The sequence below is a fragment of the Bombus fervidus genome, chromosome 14 (genome assembly GCF_041682495.2).
Source record: "Bombus fervidus isolate BK054 chromosome 14, iyBomFerv1, whole genome shotgun sequence".
NCBI lineage: Eukaryota > Metazoa > Arthropoda > Insecta > Hymenoptera > Apidae > Bombus > Bombus fervidus.
The window spans coordinates 2,278,325-2,297,992 of NC_091530.1; the positions used below are offsets into that span (position 1 = coordinate 2,278,325).

General features: G+C 48.0%; 3 protein-coding genes across 8 annotated transcripts; 1 reads left to right on the top strand and 2 right to left on the bottom strand.

Moving 5' to 3' along the window:
* Picot (putative inorganic phosphate cotransporter protein picot) lies at positions 1–12,555 on the bottom strand. 4 transcript variants are annotated; one of them, XM_072016398.1, is made up of 8 exons: positions 12,367–12,555; positions 4,823–5,004; positions 4,444–4,698; positions 4,185–4,272; positions 3,705–3,931; positions 3,472–3,621; positions 2,991–3,365; positions 1–2,882 (listed from the first exon to the last, which is right to left on the bottom strand). In XM_072016398.1, exons 1-8 carry the CDS (start codon positions 12,455–12,457, stop codon positions 2,697–2,699), a joined length of 1,554 nt encoding a protein of 517 aa, XP_071872499.1. In that variant the 5' UTR covers positions 12,458–12,555; the 3' UTR covers positions 1–2,696. The 4 variants fall into 4 exon arrangements, with proteins under 4 accessions (XP_071872499.1, XP_071872500.1, XP_071872498.1 ...); XM_072016399.1 differs by lacking the exon at positions 12,367–12,555 and adding an exon at positions 7,678–8,112; XM_072016397.1 differs by lacking the exon at positions 12,367–12,555 and adding an exon at positions 7,065–7,669.
* LOC139994080 (ionotropic receptor 75a) lies at positions 8,200–18,844 on the top strand. 2 transcript variants are annotated; one of them, XM_072016385.1, is made up of 11 exons: positions 8,200–9,386; positions 14,218–14,454; positions 14,535–14,701; positions 14,782–15,111; positions 15,361–15,476; positions 15,639–15,809; positions 15,886–16,139; positions 17,393–17,601; positions 17,709–17,980; positions 18,040–18,460; positions 18,603–18,844. In XM_072016385.1, the coding sequence occupies exons 2-11, from the start codon at positions 14,295–14,297 to the stop codon at positions 18,627–18,629; spliced, it is 2,127 nt and encodes a 708-aa protein (XP_071872486.1). In that variant the 5' UTR covers positions 8,200–9,386; positions 14,218–14,294; the 3' UTR covers positions 18,630–18,844. The 2 variants fall into 2 exon arrangements, with proteins under 2 accessions (XP_071872486.1, XP_071872487.1); XM_072016386.1 differs by lacking the exon at positions 8,200–9,386 and having other exon boundaries at positions 13,012–14,454; positions 18,040–18,482.
* LOC139994088 (dynactin subunit 5-like) lies at positions 18,491–19,478 on the bottom strand. 2 transcript variants are annotated; one of them, XM_072016403.1, is made up of 4 exons: positions 19,340–19,478; positions 19,060–19,247; positions 18,850–18,961; positions 18,491–18,749 (listed from the first exon to the last, which is right to left on the bottom strand). In XM_072016403.1, exons 1-4 carry the CDS (start codon positions 19,385–19,387, stop codon positions 18,552–18,554), a joined length of 546 nt encoding a protein of 181 aa, XP_071872504.1. In that variant the 5' UTR covers positions 19,388–19,478; the 3' UTR covers positions 18,491–18,551. The 2 variants fall into 2 exon arrangements, with proteins under 2 accessions (XP_071872504.1, XP_073968138.1); XM_074112037.1 differs by having other exon boundaries at positions 18,491–18,768.
* Between the last annotated feature and the right edge of the window lie 190 nt (positions 19,479–19,668).

Below are 19,668 nucleotides of genomic sequence, written 5' to 3' on the forward strand. Positions count from 1 at the left end.
TACTCTTTGAGCGATATTTTATTTACCCGTGTGTACACTTTATACGCTCTGCAATTTCGGTAATATGAAAGATATTTCGCGTACGACCTAGAAAAATTGCGTCAGCTCTTGCTGCGCAACGACCATAAATATTTATATAAAAATATCGATCGTTTTACAATTGACTTTATAAAAAGTTGGTTTCCAAGAATTTCTATCGCGATTGTCGGTAAGTCGTGCATACACGCGCACGAAGCGTACGCAGCCACGAGTATACACAGTTACATAATTTATATGTGTATGTGTATGTTTATATATACACGCGCGCGCACACACATACATATACACGCATGCACACACGTATATACATATAAGCATATACGGATAGCCTAGTGTAAAAAGATCGGTACGAATTGTACGAGACGTTGCGTGTAAATACGTGACCGTAATTTAACAATATCCTCGCGTACGCAAAATTTCATACGGGCAGTTGGTCATATTTCCGCTACAACAATGATTTGGATAGTCTACGGGTTACCAAGAAATTAGCGAGGTAGTAATCTTGGGGAAAGTCGTCGAAGATACATTTTTTTTAGATAGACGATCACAGAAAAACGCAGGTACTTCAGACTGATCCGCCGCGATCCCTGTTTACGCGATCAGAGGTATCGGCGATACGCTCGCTCCAGAGACGGTCGAGCAAAATGAGATAGACACGCGATAACGAACGGTAAGTAATTAGAAATTTGAAAAATTTCCACTCGGGAGCGACATGGTTTCAGAGGTTGATCGTCCCGAGAGCAGGAAAGCTTTAGTAAACGTCCGCTTGAACGCGAGGGTACGTGTGTATGCCTGTTCGAGTGTCGTCGCGCGTACTACATAACGGGCTAAGCTCGTGCGAATTACGACGAAGCGGTCGTTCGATAAAGTATACTCGTATACACCCGTAACAACGCCTGTATGTACGGGGGTAAAAAGGAAGAGAAACGAAACAAAGGCGTACACGTTTCTTTGGCGTTGGTGTGTCGTACGATAATTCTGCACTCACGACTACATCTTAGTAACGATGACGATAATTACGATACTATTGCTACTACTAACTATAATTATAATTATAATAATAATAATAATAATACCAACAATAAACAGCAACAATGATAATAATAATAATAATAATAATAATAATAACAATAATAATTAGAAAAAGAAAATGCATTCTGCTACGAAGGTATAATTCCTTTGAATGTTTTCTTTTTTTTTTTTTTCAGCATACTTAACGGCTACTTTTTCTCTCTCACGCTCGCTCTCTTTCGTTCTCTGTCTTTTTCACTTTCTGCCTATCCTTTCATTCTGTTTTGTACACGTTGCATAAATAAGAAGGAGCAACAAATTGTCTAACGTCTACAACTCGATAAAAACCTATGCGTAAAAATATTTACAATATTTATATTATAAACCACTGTTGTATTGCATTATATTAGTTGCGACGCGACGGTTTGAAGATTCCCGGACGTTTGCGAAATCGGGAAGCGATTTATCGCATTTCTCGCGATCAGTTTCAATCGCACAATATAAAATGGCAGTTGCTCGCGATAACGCATGGTAAGTAACGAACGAAAACAGAGATGGGAGAAACGCGAGGATATTAACTTTAATACTGTTATAGTACTTGTCCGTTTACTCGTAGAAGCGGCATTCGGACGCGTTACCGTCTCGAACGCACCATCGTACTTTGTGCTGGGTTGCATCGCGCCAAGCATCGATTAATATTCGATCGAGAAAGAGAGAAACGCGCGATTCGCCTGTGCTCGTGCATCCAGAAATCGGACGGAAATTTTAATCGATCGTTTTGGCTGGTCGATAACCGCTATTAGCGCGCAATAAAAATTGACGTCTCGAAAAATACATCGACTTGATCTTTATTTCGACACTGTTTGGTCTTAAGGCACGTAATCTCCGTTAAGTAAAAATGAATACTATAAAAATGTAAAATTATCTGCTTTTTCTATCTTTCGCTCGCTCGTTTTTTTCTTTTTTTTTTTTTTTTTTTTTACACGCTTATCATTCTTTCTTTCCCTCTTTCTCTCTCTCTCTCTCTCTCTCGTACACGCACGCATACACGCACGCACGCACGCACGCACGAACGCACGTACGTACGTACCCAAGCATACATATATCTCCTCCGTAATTTACTTTGTCTGTACTTGATATAGAAATGTGACGTTCGATTCGACTTACTTGCTGTACAAATGTTTGCGTGCTATTTAACTTGGCACACGAGCAAGGGACAAACAGCGAATTGCACGGCTGCTCGCGCGTCGGAGAAAAGAACTAATCGTCCAGGCGATCCACTGCCGCTGTGACAAATCACTATGCAGTTTGTTTGAATATCCTTCTTTCTTGGAATATATGCCCGCGCGTTCCTATCGTCTTGCTCGCATCTGACTTTCCGTCTAGCGTTTGCGATGTCCGTGTTTCGTGCGTGTTAACGACCACTCGTCGAACGATAATAAGGCGAACGTTCGACGATGGACGGTCGAGTCGTACAATGGGCGCGAGATGCGAAGACGCGGAGAAGGCGAGCAACTGCGAACCATGTGCGCGGCGACACCGTCGCGTTGAACGGGCAAAGTGGCAGGAACGAAGAACAAAGTAGAAAAAATATACGGAAGAAGGACCCGATAATAAAAGTAAAAAGCAACTAGCACGCTGGCTCGTCAATGGTGCGTTTCTGCGACAGTTTTCACAGTCTCCAAGCCTTCTTTCTCGTTTTTGTCCTCGTCTTTGTCCGGATTGTCCCACGGCTGCCGTTGTCCAGAGCTAAATATCGCGTAGAACAAGGCGCACACGATATACACGCCCGCCGAAATCATAAACACGATCCTCCATTTCGCTTGAGTCGGCTGAAAAGAAAAAGGAGGCGAGATGATTTCGTTCGTTGGATATCAGGTTGCGATTCGAGGCTTTGCTCGTCGCCGTTCGAACGAGAATTCGCGAAACGCGATAATTACCGGTGAAACGATTATATAGCCAGCCGTGATGGGTGCCAGTAAGCCCGCCAGGTTGGCCAAACAGTTGGTGAAAGACATCAAAACGCCGGCGAATCTCGGTGAGATATCTAAATGATTCACTTTGAATCCGGAATAGATACCGCCGTTCAAGCCTACACCGATCGTAAGAATAGTTACTGTCAACCAGGAATTGCATCCGGTATACGAAGCGACTATCAGAGCGATAGCTGGTCCCAGTTGGCCGATGCTGTTGATGATCTTCCGCGTGGATCCGTGATTAAACTTGCCGCTAGAGATCATCCAGTCAGCTATGTGAGACACCAGCATCGAGAATATCCACATGGCCAAATAGGGAAGCGAAGAAACGGTGCCGTTCTGTAACATATTTACGCGATGTTTATCGTCTCGATGACGAGCTTGCTGCTTTTCGCGCTCGTGTTTACAATCGTTGCGACACCTATCCATTTTCCGTTCTCTTTACCGATTTAATGTCAAAGTGTAGAATCTGTTTCATGAAGGTCGGCAGCAGAGTCATCAACGTCTCGTATCCGTAGTTTTGGCCCATGTGCGCTATCAGGATAGCCCAGAACGGTAGCGAAGTGATGATGGAAATCCATGGTACGGGCGGAGACTGTGAAAACAACGTTGTCGTTAAAGCGACCTTGCTGGAGCTTACGACTCGCGTGTCAATGTCGCTAATCCCTTCGTACTCACGGAAGCTCCGGCGTTACCCCACAGAGCGCTCAGAATGTACTTCTTCTCGTCCTCGGATATACGCGGATGGCTTTCCGGATCCTCGTACACCATCAGCAGAAAAGCGATGCACCATATGGTACCGACCGCACCGAACACGTAAAAAATCGACGGCCAACCGCCGTCGAAACCATATTCGGATAGGATACCGCTCAATGGCATCGAGATGACAGTGCCAAACTGTGCTCCTACAGGTAAAACACGGAGAACGATGAATAGATCGATCGGTAGATTCCAAAAAAGCGAATACCTCGAATAAGATGTGAGATTGATAAAGGAAGAGAAAAGAAAGAAGGCAGAAGAAGAAGAATAAGAAGAAAAAGAAGAAGAAGGTGAATCGCTCGCGGTAGATCCCAGAAGGTAGCATCGTACCGTGTTGATGGACGTGCGACAGGGCTACGCAGACGGAAGAAAAGATATCGTCGAAACGAACGAGCTTACCGGCATATACGAACGCTCCCATTCTGCTACGCTCATTCGGCGGTATCCACTTGGCCAACATCGCGTGCGTGCAAGGCACGATGGGACCCTGCAATAGGGATAATCCATTCCTAGGGGCAGGAAATACACCCGAACGATCAAAAAGCGTTCAACGTTAAAAACATTAGAGGCTTTTCTATCCTTTTTCGTTCGACCGATCGTGCGAGTACGCGCATGGAGGGAGAACGCAGGATCGAAAGATCCTTTAGAGATCGCTTACCTCGCCTAGACCTTGAATGAAGCGAACGCCCATCAGATAATAGTAGCCAAAACGGGCCGACATAGGCACAAGCAGTCCAAACAACGAATTGATCAGCATACCGACACCGAGAAAGTATTTGGATCCGTAACGCTTCGCAAGTATTCCGAATGGTATTTGCGTGATGACGTAGCCATAGAAGAACGAGCTGAGCAAATAACCCTGTTTAGTGCTGTCCCATACGAACTGGCCGTCGCTGCTCTTTCCAGCGTGATCCTGCCGCAACAAACAATATTCGATGGATATTGTTCGCGACTTACGGTTACCGATCTTTTGCTCGTCTCGGTGATCGCATCTGAGAAGGAACGATTAGATAAGAGGCACAGCGCCTCGTACTTACGCTCGTGATGCTGGAATTAACGAACCCGCACTCGTTCACCGGGGCCTCTTCCTCCTTATTTACGATGGCGGTATGATTGATCATTGCGACGATCGCCACGGACATGTTCGTTCTCATCACGTAGGCGTTCGCCATGCCGAGGAACAGCATCAAAGTCACTATGTGACGCGAACCCACCAACGCTGCAACAGCAAACGTTCGTTCGTTACGCGGTCGTTTAAAGATCGGCTCAACGATGACCATGACGACGAAGGGTTAACTGATAAATAACACGATGTCGAAAGCGACGAGCAGCGCATACGCATAGAATCGGTTCGGTCAGCCGCTCGAGTTTCGTTCGAAAATCTTTTGAAAAATTCTTTGGTCGATTAGCGGCAAACATCTGCGAATTACGTAACCAGGCTTTAAAAAAGAAAAAAAAAAAAGGCGGTAATTTTGCAGATACAATAGAAACGCCAGACGCGATTCTTCGACGATACGATAAGAAAAAAAAAAAGAGAAAAAAGAAGAGAAAGAAAAGAAAAAAAAAGAAAGACAGAAAAGAAGACGGCGGAGGCAAATTGTACGGCGTGTTCGAGATCCACGGTCAGAGGTACGCCAAGGACGCGACAGTTTCGTGCACGTGAGGGGACAAGGTCGAGGGGAGAATCGAGAACCGCGTTGATCGGTCGTTGACGGAAAAGCGCGCCGCTGCACAGGTCCTTTCTCCGGTTTGGCAAGGCGCGATTTCCTCGGTTATTTATACCGCGTTGTTTTTGCGACGAGATGTCGAGATAACGCGCGAATTAATAATAGATGGACGATGTAAGCTTTATTTTCGGAATGCAATCGCGATGATTATCGCGATGATTTGTCGACAACGAGCGAGAACCGCGATGATTTTGCGCTCCCCACTCTTCCGCGTTACGATACGCTCGTTCGTACGTATGTATATGTGATACGTAATAGGAATAGTTTTCGGTAACAGCCGTCTGAACTTTGAACGTTTCGTGTGTTGTCGCGTCGGTCGCTCGTCGAGCCGTAATTCGCCGAGAAGGAATTCCGTGGTCGCGCGGGTTAAACAACCGCGGCACGATAATCGATCGTGTTAGTCAGACGGTTCGCGGTTTCAAGGTTTTTCATCGTACCGTTTTCACGTACGGTTTGCGATCGTTATTTTTCCCTGAGAACTCATCGAGTTAGCATTCATCGGACATCCATCGAGCACGTGGTGGTCGATCGTGCTCGGTAGAAATAACTTCAGCTCGTCGACATGCACCGCAGTCGTGCGGACGCTATTGCTATCGCTGCGACGTAAAGCAACATGGAATTAGCGAATGGAAGGAGAGGCGCGGTCGAATCACGCACGTGACGCTTCGACGCGACAGCCGCCCACCAACCATCTCCGTCTCCGTTTAATCGCTGATTGAACAACGATGCCGGCGATCAGCGGCCGCGCGCGTTACCTTCGCCTCTTCGTTGTTTATCGTTTGACGTTGTTTGGCGTTCGATGGCGCCGGCCATCGACGCGACTATCAAGTTCCATGCCGATTTCAAAAAGTTGCCTTTAACCATTCGCCCGACGATTCTTTCAGTTCTCTTTTCATCCGGCGTCTCTCGGGGAACGACAGAGTGCAAGGAGTTGAGAAACGAACGATCGGAACGATGGCACGCGTTCGTGTAAGGGAGAGACAGAGAGACCTGCTACATACCCACGCACGATTTCTGTCGAGAGCACAGATAAATGGAACGCGTTGGTCGACGAACGGATCGGGTCGTTCGACTCTGGCCCCTTCCTTTTTTTAACGAGTTCGCTGCCGTGCCCGGAAACCGGGTCGGCTACCGCGTGCCACTACGTTTACGCCACTCGATATCAGTCGCGTTGTGATCGCATTTAAGGATTAAAGATTGAAAAATGGAGCCCGCGAAATCAGCGAACCCGTCAGGCTGCGAGCTTCGAAGCGACGGCATAGGTGTGCGCGCGCGCGCGCGCGCTACCGAAAGAGAGAAGAAAAGGAAAGGGCGAGATTGGCGAAGTGAAAGAAGAGGAGAGCGAAGAGTGACGGCGGGAGCACGTGTTCGTCGCGCGGTTCACGGGGTAAACGGAGTTTCGTCCGAGTGGCAAACTCGTATGAACCATGCGGCTTATGGAGAACGGATTCAACCTCGAAACGCCGCACGAATTTCGAGAAAATCTGACAGAATTCTACGTAAACGAAGGAATGCACGCGCACGAGCGCGTGCGCCTGCCGGGCCGACGTACTTTTACGTTTTCTGATAGGTCCGTCCTCTTCCTCCAAGCCTGGTTGCTCCCACACAAGCACGTGGCCATTTCGTCCCCTGTTTTCTCCGTTCGATCTGCCGTTAGTGCCGTTGCTGTTGTTCATTGCACGCTCGATACGCGTTCTACGCACGAACTATCACGCACGGAGCCGATGCACCACCGAACAAATCGCCAACGCGAACACCAACGGTTGACGAAGATGCCGAAATTCTCGTACTGGGATCTCGTGAACGAGATACGTTGTCGCGAACCAAAGGAAAACGTAACGGCGTATTCTTGCCTATCCGCTTCTGCCGACACAACAGAGATACGATGACTCGCGCTATCTTCTTAGCACCAGCCGAGGAAAATCGAACGCCGTTTCTGCGCGCGATCGTTCGACAAACACGCGCTCCTGGCTTGCACGACACGACGACGGTCACAATCACGCCGACGAGAAAGACGATGGAGAACGCTTTTCACGGGCGCGACCGAGCACTCACTGTGCGCCAGTAATGTATCAGCTACTCGTTGCTGCGAATCGGTTGACGGTTTCGTTGTAGACCGATAACGATGATTAACAAGGAACCCGTGATCGGAAGCGAGTACGCACCTGCCTCTTTCTCTCTTTCTCCCTCGTGCTAGTTGATCCGATGCTAAGTCGCGAACCGCGGAGAACCGCGGGGAACCGCGGGGTGCAGTCTGACGAAACGAATCGTCCGAGCAACCGAGACCTCTCGTCCAATCGTCGCGCTAGCCTCGTCAATCCCATTCTTCGATTGGACGCGACGGCGCCATCTGGCGTCCCTGCACTGATTCCACCAATCAAAGGCTCGCGCGCGAAACCACGTCCCTTTTCACACTATATCTTTAAATCGCGTTCGATCTTATCGACGATCTTACGATCGACTCCTGTCGATGATAACCTTGCGAACACGTTTCGTTCTTCGACCTGTCCTGCTTACTATTTAACGTACTACTTTTCAGTGTTATTCTTTTGCGCCCCTTCCGAGATTTCGCGATTATTTAAATTAACTTAATTTATTAAGATGGACGAGCAAAATCCTTTTAACATTAAGATTATACAAAAATATATGCTATAATAGATGTTAAAATAGATGCTAAAATAGATACAACGCTTTGCGGAAACATAAAATATAGCATAGTAGAAGAAAATACAGGAAAATACAAGAAAAATGTAAGAAAAAACGGAAGAAAAAGATATAACAGTTGAAATTCCAAATCTGTTTGCGAAAACTATCGTCTATTTCACATATTCCATTTATGAGGTTGATACGATCGAACCTGCAGTTGAGAGAATCTGCATAAAAGAGCTTCGATGATCTGATAGGAAACGGTGGTAATTGACGAGATCAAGAGCTCACTGCAGTTACCGTGACCATTTAAATTTTTGTATAGAAAAATTTATTCGTTATGTCCGAACCGCGAAGAATTCTCGGTCCGAAAATATCTACAAATATTACGTAACGGAAAAATTATCGGTAAAATTATCGCTGGCTGGCCTGGCTGCTTATCTTTCGGATCAACTCGCGCAACCCTTGGAATTTATTATCTCTCGAATCGCAACGCTGTTTAATAATGGCGTAATCGTAGCACGTCATGCGTCGTTTACGATCTTGGTGGAAGGGCGATGAAAGTCCGTTGTCGCGTCGACGAATTCGCTGCCTCCGCTAATTAAGAACGCCATGGAAGTCGATCGTGAGTCACATCGGTGAGATAGTCGCATTTGTTTAACGAAACATCCGTTTGATGGTTACCGCGTCAAGGTCAAAGCTTTATTCCATTTGCCAGAGCAAATACATGACGTGACATAACGCACACAGTACACGGCAAATTCCGATTTCGTCGATGACTTTCGCATTTTGTCGCGAGACAAAGTTGCATCATCATGGATTATCGGAACGATGCGGATTAGGATCGTTTTCCTCGAAATCAAAGGCGGAAATCGTTACGTATCGATATACGCCAGAATGTTTGGAACGTTCGAAAGTTCGTATTAACCGCGCCGCCAATTCGCGTACAAAAATAAAAGATACGCGGGGGGCTGCTATTGATAGATTCGCGGATCTCGCGTGCCAAAAATCTTTGCATCGTGCAAGTGCGAGATAAACTAGTCGGCCATTTCGCACGAATCCGGTATGGCGAATTGCGTCTCGTATTTTTCGCGTTTACTCGCTATCTTGCGGGGATCGTCAGCCGTAATTCTTTCCGCGATTAGCTCGAATCAAAAGATGTGCTTGAAAAAAGTATCAACTTCCTTTTTTTCTGGGAAATACACTTAATATCTCTCGACGCATTTATGTAAGTACACATGTACGTATGTACATACATAAATGCTTTTAATCGGAACTCGTTACGCAATTAGGTTTGTTACCGATAATCGGACAAGAAGACAAACGGGAAAAACGGGTCGTGTTCGACAACCAATTATCGACCGAACGATTGGTCGGTAACGAGTTATTCCGGACACCCATCTGTACCTAGTCTTTGCGTTTTCGACACGAAGAGGTCTCTGAGTGTTCGATACGTTCGAAACAGTCGTTTGTTTATCGACGCTCCGTTTCTTCGTCGACGTCGATGCGTCTATATCGCGGGCTAATTTTCAAACAAACAGAGCGTCTCGTTTCTTCGACGTTCGATGTTCTCGATGTTCGAGAATCGACACGATACGAGTCAACTGGCACGGCGCGTTCGCGTCTGCGTCTACAGGAAATGCTTCGTCCCCTAAACGCGTTATCCACTTTGTAAAGTGGAAAATAGCGTCCGCCTCGGGCGAACAACGAAAGACCGTGCACGCGCGAGCGTAATTGTACAGGAAGCTTTCGGCGGAACTCGAAATTGAAAGTAATACGTCCGCTTTGCGAAAATTGGCAGGAGTCGAGAGGTCGGCACGATTTCCGTCTTCGAGAGCGCGAGCGCATCGACCTTTCCCTTCCTTTCTTTGAACTTTCCAGCAATTCGTGTCAAGGTTTCTGCCGTGTTTTTTCCACGAACGCGTTTCCTGATACGTATTCGCAACCGAGATATCGGTTGATAGACAAACATCGAGCCCTGCCCGAGAACCTGGGCCCTGATCCACACTCACGTCACGGAACGTTGACCGGTGAACGCGAGGTAGAACGCGAACGCTCCAGGGGACAGCCATCTCGTGCCAGATTAGAAACTTTCTACTTTCGTGTTTTCGACGTGTCGCTGCCGTCGAATCGCGCTTCCGTGAATGGATAGTTCTAGTATCTACGTAGATTATTTACTCGTTGGTATATACGTTCGGATAGTTGCGCTCTATCGCACTTATTCGACTGTCAATATTCTCTCTAGTATTGAGAAATCGAGTATAGCGGATCGAGCGACGAGCATCGCGCCGATAAGGGGAAAAACACAAGAAATTATAATTCGCGGTACACGCGCTACCAACGACAAAGATCGATCGGACAACGGGTATCGTTGGAATTCCGCGACGATTTGCGGTGTTCTATCGATCGATCGTTTCCGCCTGGTTGCCTGTTTGTTATTGAATGCGCGTGCTTAACCACTCGTTCTGCGAGAAAACACGGCGATAGAGGACCGGCGATTACAGAGGAGAGCGTCGTACGAGTGGCGTAATACATTATTCAAGAGAAGTGGATGTGGGAGAGGGTTCGCGTCTAAACGACGAGGCACGACACGCTCGTCTGCAACTGCCAAAGAGAACTTTTATCGAAACGAGAGAAATTCTTCCTCTTCCTTATTCATCCTCCTCCTTCCACGGTCTTCCTCCGAAAAACACACTTCGAAAACGTTCGAGGTCGGAAAAGTTGTTACCGGTGAATTTCTATCGCGAAAGAGGAAACGTATGGTGAACGGTTTTCAGTCGATTCGATATCATTGGAATCAAGGTCGATCTAGGAGCGAAAAAGTTTGTTCGATACACATTTACGAAGCACCCACGCGCGCTCCGTCACGGTCACATTTTTCCAAGTCGTTAATCGTTCGAACGAGGTACAATCGTTCGCTCTCCCCGCGTTCATACCGGTTTTCCTTATCCTGCGCGATTGAGTTTCAAAGCGCAGGTTCTCGTAAGACGATGAATCGAGACAAAACATGGTCGAGCGTCGTTGTGAAAGAAAGAAAACAGACTTTTGCGGTTGTCGATAAGATAGGTGGACGTTGACAAGATTTCGAGGCTCGTCGACTCTTCGAATACATTGTTGCCATGACGTTTCCAGTTAGTTGGCGATTATGCATCCGCCAATTGAAAAAGAAGGTCCGATAGTCGGCCAGCGTCAGTGGTCACGTATTTTCTTGTGTACATACGTATGTACGTGTTGTCGGCAAGAGAGCGATCGTTTTGGTCGCGTGTTCTTCCAAAGTCTGATTCCCGGTTTCGCAGAAAAGTGAAACGAAATCGACGATGCGCGCAGCTCGTTTAGATGAACGAATCGATAAGGGTACGCCGTACGTGAAGACCAAGTTTACGACGAGAGAACAAATTGGGAAACGAAATGCGCGTTATCATCGGATGTCTAGGAGAGGATAGACGAACTCGATTATGATCGATAGTCGACGCGTGGTAGGGTCGCCATCTTTCGAGTATCTTGTCAGGATCGTTGTGAAATCGCGAGTGCGTTAAATGGTTCGTTCGGTGGGTCGTAAAACGTGTTTTACAAAAGTACCGTGAAACGCGATAAAACTCGAAATCCGTGTATATCTTCTTTCCAACGAAGGAAAATTATTTTCAGTCGTACCATGTGTCCCCCCTTCGTACCGTCACGTCGCGGTGCAAGATTGCGACGCAACGCCCGTATTCCGTATCGCTAATTTCACCGCAAGTCTTAATACATCAAGGTGATCGCGCGAGATAGCGTGACGGTGACACGTTTAGGACTCGAGGTACACGATCCGTGGCATTTTGTCTCCGATTGTGTTGGTCGCGGACAAAAAACGGCCGTGGTAAACGGGCAGCGCGCAACAACCCCGCGGAGGGTAACTTTCGAAGAAAGCGAGGGAAAAGCGTAGAAATGCGCGGGAGTGTGCGATCTGCGAACGGTAGACGATAGGTTGGAGCAGCGTTGGCCAGTTCTCTAGGCAGCTTAGCCCGTGTCGGTGCACGGTTTGGTTTTTTAATTCGAGATAACGAGGGAGCAGGAATGGTTATGCAAATACAGCGTTTCTAGTTACGTAAAGCAAACGCGTTCGTCCGTGGCTCGAGTTTCTCCTGCGGCGTGGAACAAGGAGCGGCGAGAATTCCTATTACAATCGGAGAATAAAGTCCCGGTAACGATCACCGGAATAGGAAACTCACCGGACGGCAAGGGCACTTCCGTCTCGAACACCTCGGCAGGCCTCTTCGTCTCGGACTTGCACGAGCCCACGGTAACACCGTTCGTCGACATCGTATCGTTCGAAGGCGTCCAGGACGAAATGCTGGTACTCGTTCGACGTCTCGACGTCTCGTCCTTGATAGCTGAATCTCGGGCCTGATGTCGATGAACGAAACCAAGCAGGAAACGACGATCGGTCGCAAAGGTTGACGCGCGCTCGGTCTCTTCGCTACTGTTGAGAACGCTGCCGAACTCGCGACACTTAGCTGTATACACCTAATGGACGGCGACCAATTAGAACACGCGGTTGGAACCCCACCGACGCAACCGCCTTCCCCACGCACCGATATCGTTTCTCCCGAACCGAATCGCCGCGGGAAATCAAAGAATTTTGCCGCTACCTCCGAGGCTTCCAAATTTTTTCCTCTCCGCCCTTGCCCCCATGCTTCGCAACTGCGCTCCGATTTCTCTTTGCTTCGCACCTCGCCCACCGTCCTCCGTCTCCTTACTTTACCGTAGCGCGCCGCTCATCCATCTTTTTGTTTTCGCCGACACCGTAGATAAACGTAAGCTGCGTTGCGCGATCGCGAGCGAAAAATTCCACATACGATCCTTTTCATCTTCGCGTCTACGTGTACGCGCAAACGTGTCGATTATCGCGTTTCCTTCGAAATGCCTACACCGTTGTCCGAGCTAGCAAGAGCACGCTCTTCCGATCTAGTAAGAAGCTGGCGATTCGGTGGATTCGATCCTCGGGAACATCTCGAGTCGACGAATCCGACCTGGTTATGCGTCATCGCGCTCTATTCCACGACAACTTATTCCGAACACGAACGCGAATGCTCTCGCTTAACGAGACCTCGACGTTGATGGGAATCAACGATTCCCGTGGCGTTCGCGTTGGCTCGTTCGCCTCGACCTCGCCACCGATAGGTCGACAAACTAATGGGTCGGCGTTCGACGATCCGAGCTTAAGGACACGACAATCCCTTTCGTTCCGTTCGCTGTTTCGACGCGTTCGCGTGGGCGCGGCTGCGACGAACCGAAGGAACCGGTCAGAGAAATTCGAGGAAAATATCGCGATGTCGATCAGTCGATGTTGATCCGCCGATGTTGACGCAGAGGCACGAGCGGTCTCGTGACGCGCCGGTTTTGCGTAAATCCGATGTAATCCCTAGCACGTGTAGCTCATCGCAATTACATACCGTGGCGTCGCGTTTGGTAGGAGGGCAGCCCACCTCCGCGAGTCGACAAACGACCTGCCGCTGATATCAACTATTCCGTGGGCTCGGCACACGTGTCTATCACTAAGTCGTCACGCGATACACCGATGAGAGCCGCGCGCAACGCTGGGTCTCCCCATTGTCAGAATTTCTACGCGCGATTGCCTAATAAGCTTCTCCCGCGTACGTATCATCCTCTTTCTTCTATTTCTACGTCGCACCATCTTTGTCCATCTTTACCTACTTTGCCGCTTGTTCGTCGCACCGACGCCACGCTCTCTTTCGTTTCGTCTTGGCCTTCCCGATAATCGTGTCTCGACTTAATCGTCTAATCGTCGATCGCCGATACTTATCATCGACCGACCGATTTATCGATTGGAAAGAGGAACCGCGTTGCATTATGGCCTGCCTCTCGATTTACATCAGCCGCATCGCGCGTACCCTTCGCCGCGACAATTTCCACGAAGCGGCAAATTGCAGCTGTCGTGACGAAAACACGGCACAGAGAATCCACGACGTACCCATCCGAGTAGCTAGCCCGTTATTTTCGAAGCCGGTAGTTTGCGAATAGGGCGGTTCCTCGCAAACTTCTGAATATTTCAAACACAGCGAGCGTCGTCCCACGTCCGACGTGGTCGAAGGGCAGTCGCGCGGTATTTCCCGACGCTCCTTCATCCAGCGACATCATGCTCTTTCTCGGTCGAGTTCTCGGTATCCTCGCGATCTTCGCCGGTACTCGACGAGCGGTTGCGTTCGACTCGTGGTTCGTAGACCTGATCGACGATTCCATCGACGTGCTGTTTCCACCGGTAAGAGTATCGGCGCATCTCTGTCGTGTCGACCAAGGTAAAGCGAAAGCGCGAATCTCGTTGACACGCTTGGTAAGGAAACGCATCGATAAATCGAACGATTCTTCCTGCTCGTAGACGGCGCGATCGAGCTTTCCAGAAGGATGTCGAGAAAGGGTCTGGCACACGACGTACATCGCGAGTTCGAGGGATTCGAGCTACGAACGCGCCACGACAGCTGGGAGCATCGAATTTTGTACGTGGTGGATCTGGATTGCGACTACGCGATTCCACTCTTGCGAGCGGTACGTCGTCGGATTCGAGAAGAGAAGCAGCGAAATGTCGCGATCCATCTCTAACGACGTCGCGTGCATCCGATTCGCAGGCAAACCGGAGCGGCCAGTTCTCAGCGCCGATGAGATGGCTTCTGCTTCGAGATGGGACGATCGCTGGGAACTCGCTGGCGTACGTGGAGCAAACGTTCGGCAACATGACCGTTTATCCAGATAGCGAGGTGATCGTGGCGACGAAACTGCGAGTCGACGATAGCTTCACGGAAATAACGTCCGTGTACAGGCCTAGCCCGTATCACGGGGTTCTAACGGAGAATCGAGGAAACTGGACGGTCGATGGTGGCGTTCGAGCGACGAATCTGCACGCGGCGTCACGACGGAGAAGGGATCTTCGGCAGACGCCCCTGAAATCCTGTCTCGTGGTATCCCTCGATCACGCGATCGTTCGACGAAGAATTATCCGCCGTGGATTTGCGAACACGCGCCGCGATGAATTTCACTTTGGATCACGCAAACAACGATAAGTGAAATTAAGATAACGAGTTTTCCAAATTGCAACAACGAGCGTAACATCGCGTCGCGTCGAACGTTCGTTCGCTGGCGGAGTTGAAAACTCGCGAGCCTAGATAATCGTCGCTTAATAAATTAGCTTTGCATTTGCATTCCCATAGATGACGGATCCCGATACGATCAACCACTTAACCGATTACGAAAATAAGCATATAGATGCAGTTACGAAGGCCAACTATCCTTGGATGTTGCATATAGCGAGCCGAATGAATGCAACGTGAGTCGCATTCGCGTTCCCCTGCCGCGTCGCTTCTCCTTTCTCTTGCATGGCAACCAGCATCTGACAGGGGCCGAAATGTCTCCCGCTGTGACGAACTTTTCGGCTCCTAGGAGATCATGCGTTCTAACGAGCTGCGTTTTTCTTTTCGCATCGATTTAGCATCGACTTTCGCGTGACCAACATCTGGGGATATCGACAGGAGAATGGATCGTGGAACGGCCTCACCGGGATGCTGCAACGACGAGAGATCGATATAGGAGGCACGGGAACCTACCTTATTCAACAGCGTATCGGTGTAATCGATTATGTACAACTTTATACCCGCACCAAGTAAGTCGTGTCGTTCGATAACGAAGGACGTCACATCCATCTCCATCAACGTATGTACAAGCTTAAATCGCGACAGAGCGAAATTCATTTTTCGTGCGCCTTTGCTGTCCACTGTGAGCAACATTTTCGCGTTGCCGTTTCAACGATCCGTCTGGATAGCGATCGGCGTATTTCTTCTGCTGGTACTTGGCTTGCTCTACTTTTCATCCAAATGGGAATATCGTCGGGGAGCATCGGCGAAAAGCGCTGCATATTGGCAGCAATTTCATCTAGACGAACAAACGCTTAGCGATAATTTCATGGTCGTGCTGGGTGCTTTTGCGCAACAAGGTAAGTTCGCTCTCGTTCGTAAGTATTGGAACAATGTAACGCGCGATTCGAATTTTTGCGGGATACGATAATCTTGGCTTACGTTATCGGAGAAACGATTAAGCGATTAAAATTTTGTAAAAACTTGCCATACGTTTCGTAAAAGCCTTATGACGTACTATACGTCTTCGTCTCTCTGATGTATAAATTACGTGTAAAGTTTAAAAAAGTTTACACAGTACGAATGAAAATTTACAGGTATATAAGAATAAATAAAGTAAAAAGAGATTATTATTATAACTGTTGAAGTGGTCGCCACTTTTAAGAAAACTCTACGTCTGGTCTTTTTAGTTTCCTCAAGCACCGAAGCCATCGATGGCTCAGAGCTTTCAGTCATAGGGTAACGCTGCTAGCGTGCGCATCTGGACCAGCTCAATTATATTACTTCTTGTATTTACACTTCTGTATTAGAATATATTTTCTACTTTACAATTTATCCACGCGTTCCTCTGTTCACACATCTAATTACCTCGACAGTAATCTTCAACCGTGTGATATTGTTGAAGTGGTCATCACTTCTAAGAAAACTCTACGTCTGGTCTTTTTAGTTTTCTCAAGCACCGAAGCCATCGATGGCTTCAGAGCTTTCAATCATAGGGTAACGTTGCTAGCGTGCGCATCTGGACCAGCTCAAATTATATTCCTTCTTGTATTTACACTTTTGTATTAGAATATATTTTCTACTTTACAATTTATCCACGCGTTCCTCTGTTCACACATCTAATTACCTCAACAGTAATCTTCAACCGTGTGATATTGTTGAAGTGGTCATCACTTCTAAGAAAACTCTACGTCTGGTCTTTTTAGTTTCCTCAAGTACCGAAGCCATCGATGGCTTCAGGGTTTTTCAGTGTTAGGGTAACGCTGTTAGCGTGCGGATCTGGACCAGTTCACATTGTACTTTAATATTCACAATACATATATATATATATATTCTACCTTACAATTTATCCACGCGTTTCTTTGTATCCAGATACATCTAATAACCTTAACAATAACGTCGTACAACGAGATACGAATTCTTTTTTATCTTACGAATCTCTATATGTCTATACATAACTTTCAAAGCAGACAATAATTCTTAAATGTTTTAACGATTTCCTAATCGCCGTTATTTTCCTCGCTTTCTATGAGTGTTCCAATACTATGAACGGGGATGTATCGTTCGCGTTCCCTCTCCGATGAGTCGGTAAAACGGAACCGCGATCCCGCAGGATACTCTTACGAGCCGTATCGCGTTCCCTCACGAATCGTCACTTTGATGCTCTTACTCGCCGCTCTCAACCTGTACGCCTCTTACACGGCCAATATCGTCGCTCTGCTCCAATCGACCACCGACTCTATCAGAACTATTGCTGACCTGTTCTATAGCCCGTTGAAATTGGGGGCGCAAGATGTGGTCCACGTTCGACACTACCTCAAGGTATGCGGACCAAGAATTCGCGAAGAATCCTCTTCTTACCTCTTTAAAACCAGCCCGGTTTACCGACTCGATCCAGTAACAATGTCCGTTTGTGGATCTTCTCGCAGAGCTTTCAAGATCCCCTGCGAAGAGCCATAGTGGAGAAGATCGAACCAAAGGGTCACAACAGCTCGTGGTTGCCGGTCGAAGAAGGGGTTCGACGCGTTAAGGACGAGCTGTTCGCGTTCCACTCGGAACTGGGCGCGTTCTACAAGATAATGCAGGAGACGTATCGGGAGGAGGAGAAGTGCGGGATCACGGAGATCGATATACTGAACATGTTGTATCCGCTTCTGGTGATCCCAACTCGGTCGCCGTATTTGGAGATCGTAAAAAATGCGTAAGATGGTACGGATACGCGGTAGCGGTACGGTAGAAAAGAAAAGGAATCGTTTTCAGGGCTTTGGTGTTGGCCGAAACTGGTCTGCAAACTCGCGAAGACAGCCGGTTGTACACGAAGAAGCCCAAATGCCAAGGACAAACGAGCTTCGTCAGCATTGGACTCACCGAGTGCTACTTCGCGTTGGTGGCGGTGGGTTACGGGGCGCTTCTCAGTCTCGTTGTGCTGGCGGTGGAATATCTCTGGCATAGGAAAGGAAGCTTGATCGACTTCCGGGCGGTAACGAGGTTCGCTTCGAACGCTCTGCCATTTGCCGGTGAAACACCGAACGACAACGCGACACCTTGGGGCGAAGCCGATTCGTTTGAGTTCGACGGGGAGGGTGGTCGCTTTCCGAGCAAGGAAACGGAGAATGGATCGGTGTCAGAGGACGTGGATGATGGTCAACGACGAGGAACACGTTCGACCATCGGGGATTCGGTGAATTCGGTTCAATGAAAACGTACGAGATAAGCAACGAATACTAACATGTTTCCGTATAAATTCTATTCTGCACACGCGTACAAACGTGTTAAACGTTGGACGGCAAAAAGTGTTGATAGTAATTTTTGGTGAATTCCAGCATGAGGTCGAGCGTGCACTCGGGTAGATCTTCGACGCACTTGGCAGGGTTGCCGGCGAAACGGGTAAACGAGGGTACCACGGTCTCCGGTGGTACCACCGCTCCATCCTCGATGTAGCAACAGTCTTTCAGGACGCACCTTCTTCCCTGCGTAGTTGAACAAGCACTTACTCTTTCTGTTATCCCGTTGCTTCAATTCGTGCAAATACGTATAAATAAAGTTTACGCGTGTATGCCTTATACGTACGATTACTGCATTTTTTCCTATGTATATGTAAGAGCCGACGATAGCTGCGTTGATCACCGCCCGTTCTCCTACGAACACGTGATCTCCCATCGTCAAAGGAAAGAAGGCAACGCTGAAGAAACGACGAAATGAAATCAGACGTTACGGCGGTGATAAACTTTCCGTCGTTTCTTTAATGCGTCGGCGATCACCGAGCCGTCAACTACCAACCCTCTGCTGAATTTCTTGAAAGGTGGCCTTATAATAGCGTTCTTGCTGATAATGCAATAACGTCCCGTCCTAACGTTTGCCAAATCGCCTCTGATAATAGCATCCGACTGTACGATCACCTTACCGTGTAACACGATATTCTGCGAACCACACAGAACAGTGTGTCTGCTTACTTTGTTCCCGGATGCCTGAAACGTCAAAATCAAGAGAGACGGAAGAAGAGGTTAAGGTCGTTCGTATTCTTTTACCATTATCGAATATCAGTTTGCACTTCTTTTACCGTTTCTACGTATTCCGCTTTACTGTAGTAAACATCTTGGGGTTCCATATCGTCTTAATTTTCTTAACTTCGAGTAATCTTCGATTCCTCGAAAAATATAAACCACCGATCCGTCACGTACGTTACAGAGCCACTGTCGGCGCTTTCGCGTACTTGGGCTGCGCGCGTCTACCGGTAAGTCTCGCCGTCTAGCGGCCTCGCGGATAACTAACGAACCCGCGGCGCCAAATTCGATTCGATCGTCGAGCGAGATGCGTACGAACGATCGAGTCACCGAACTGAGAAAAGAAAAAGGAATACAGAGAAGAAACGTAAGGATCCAAACGTTC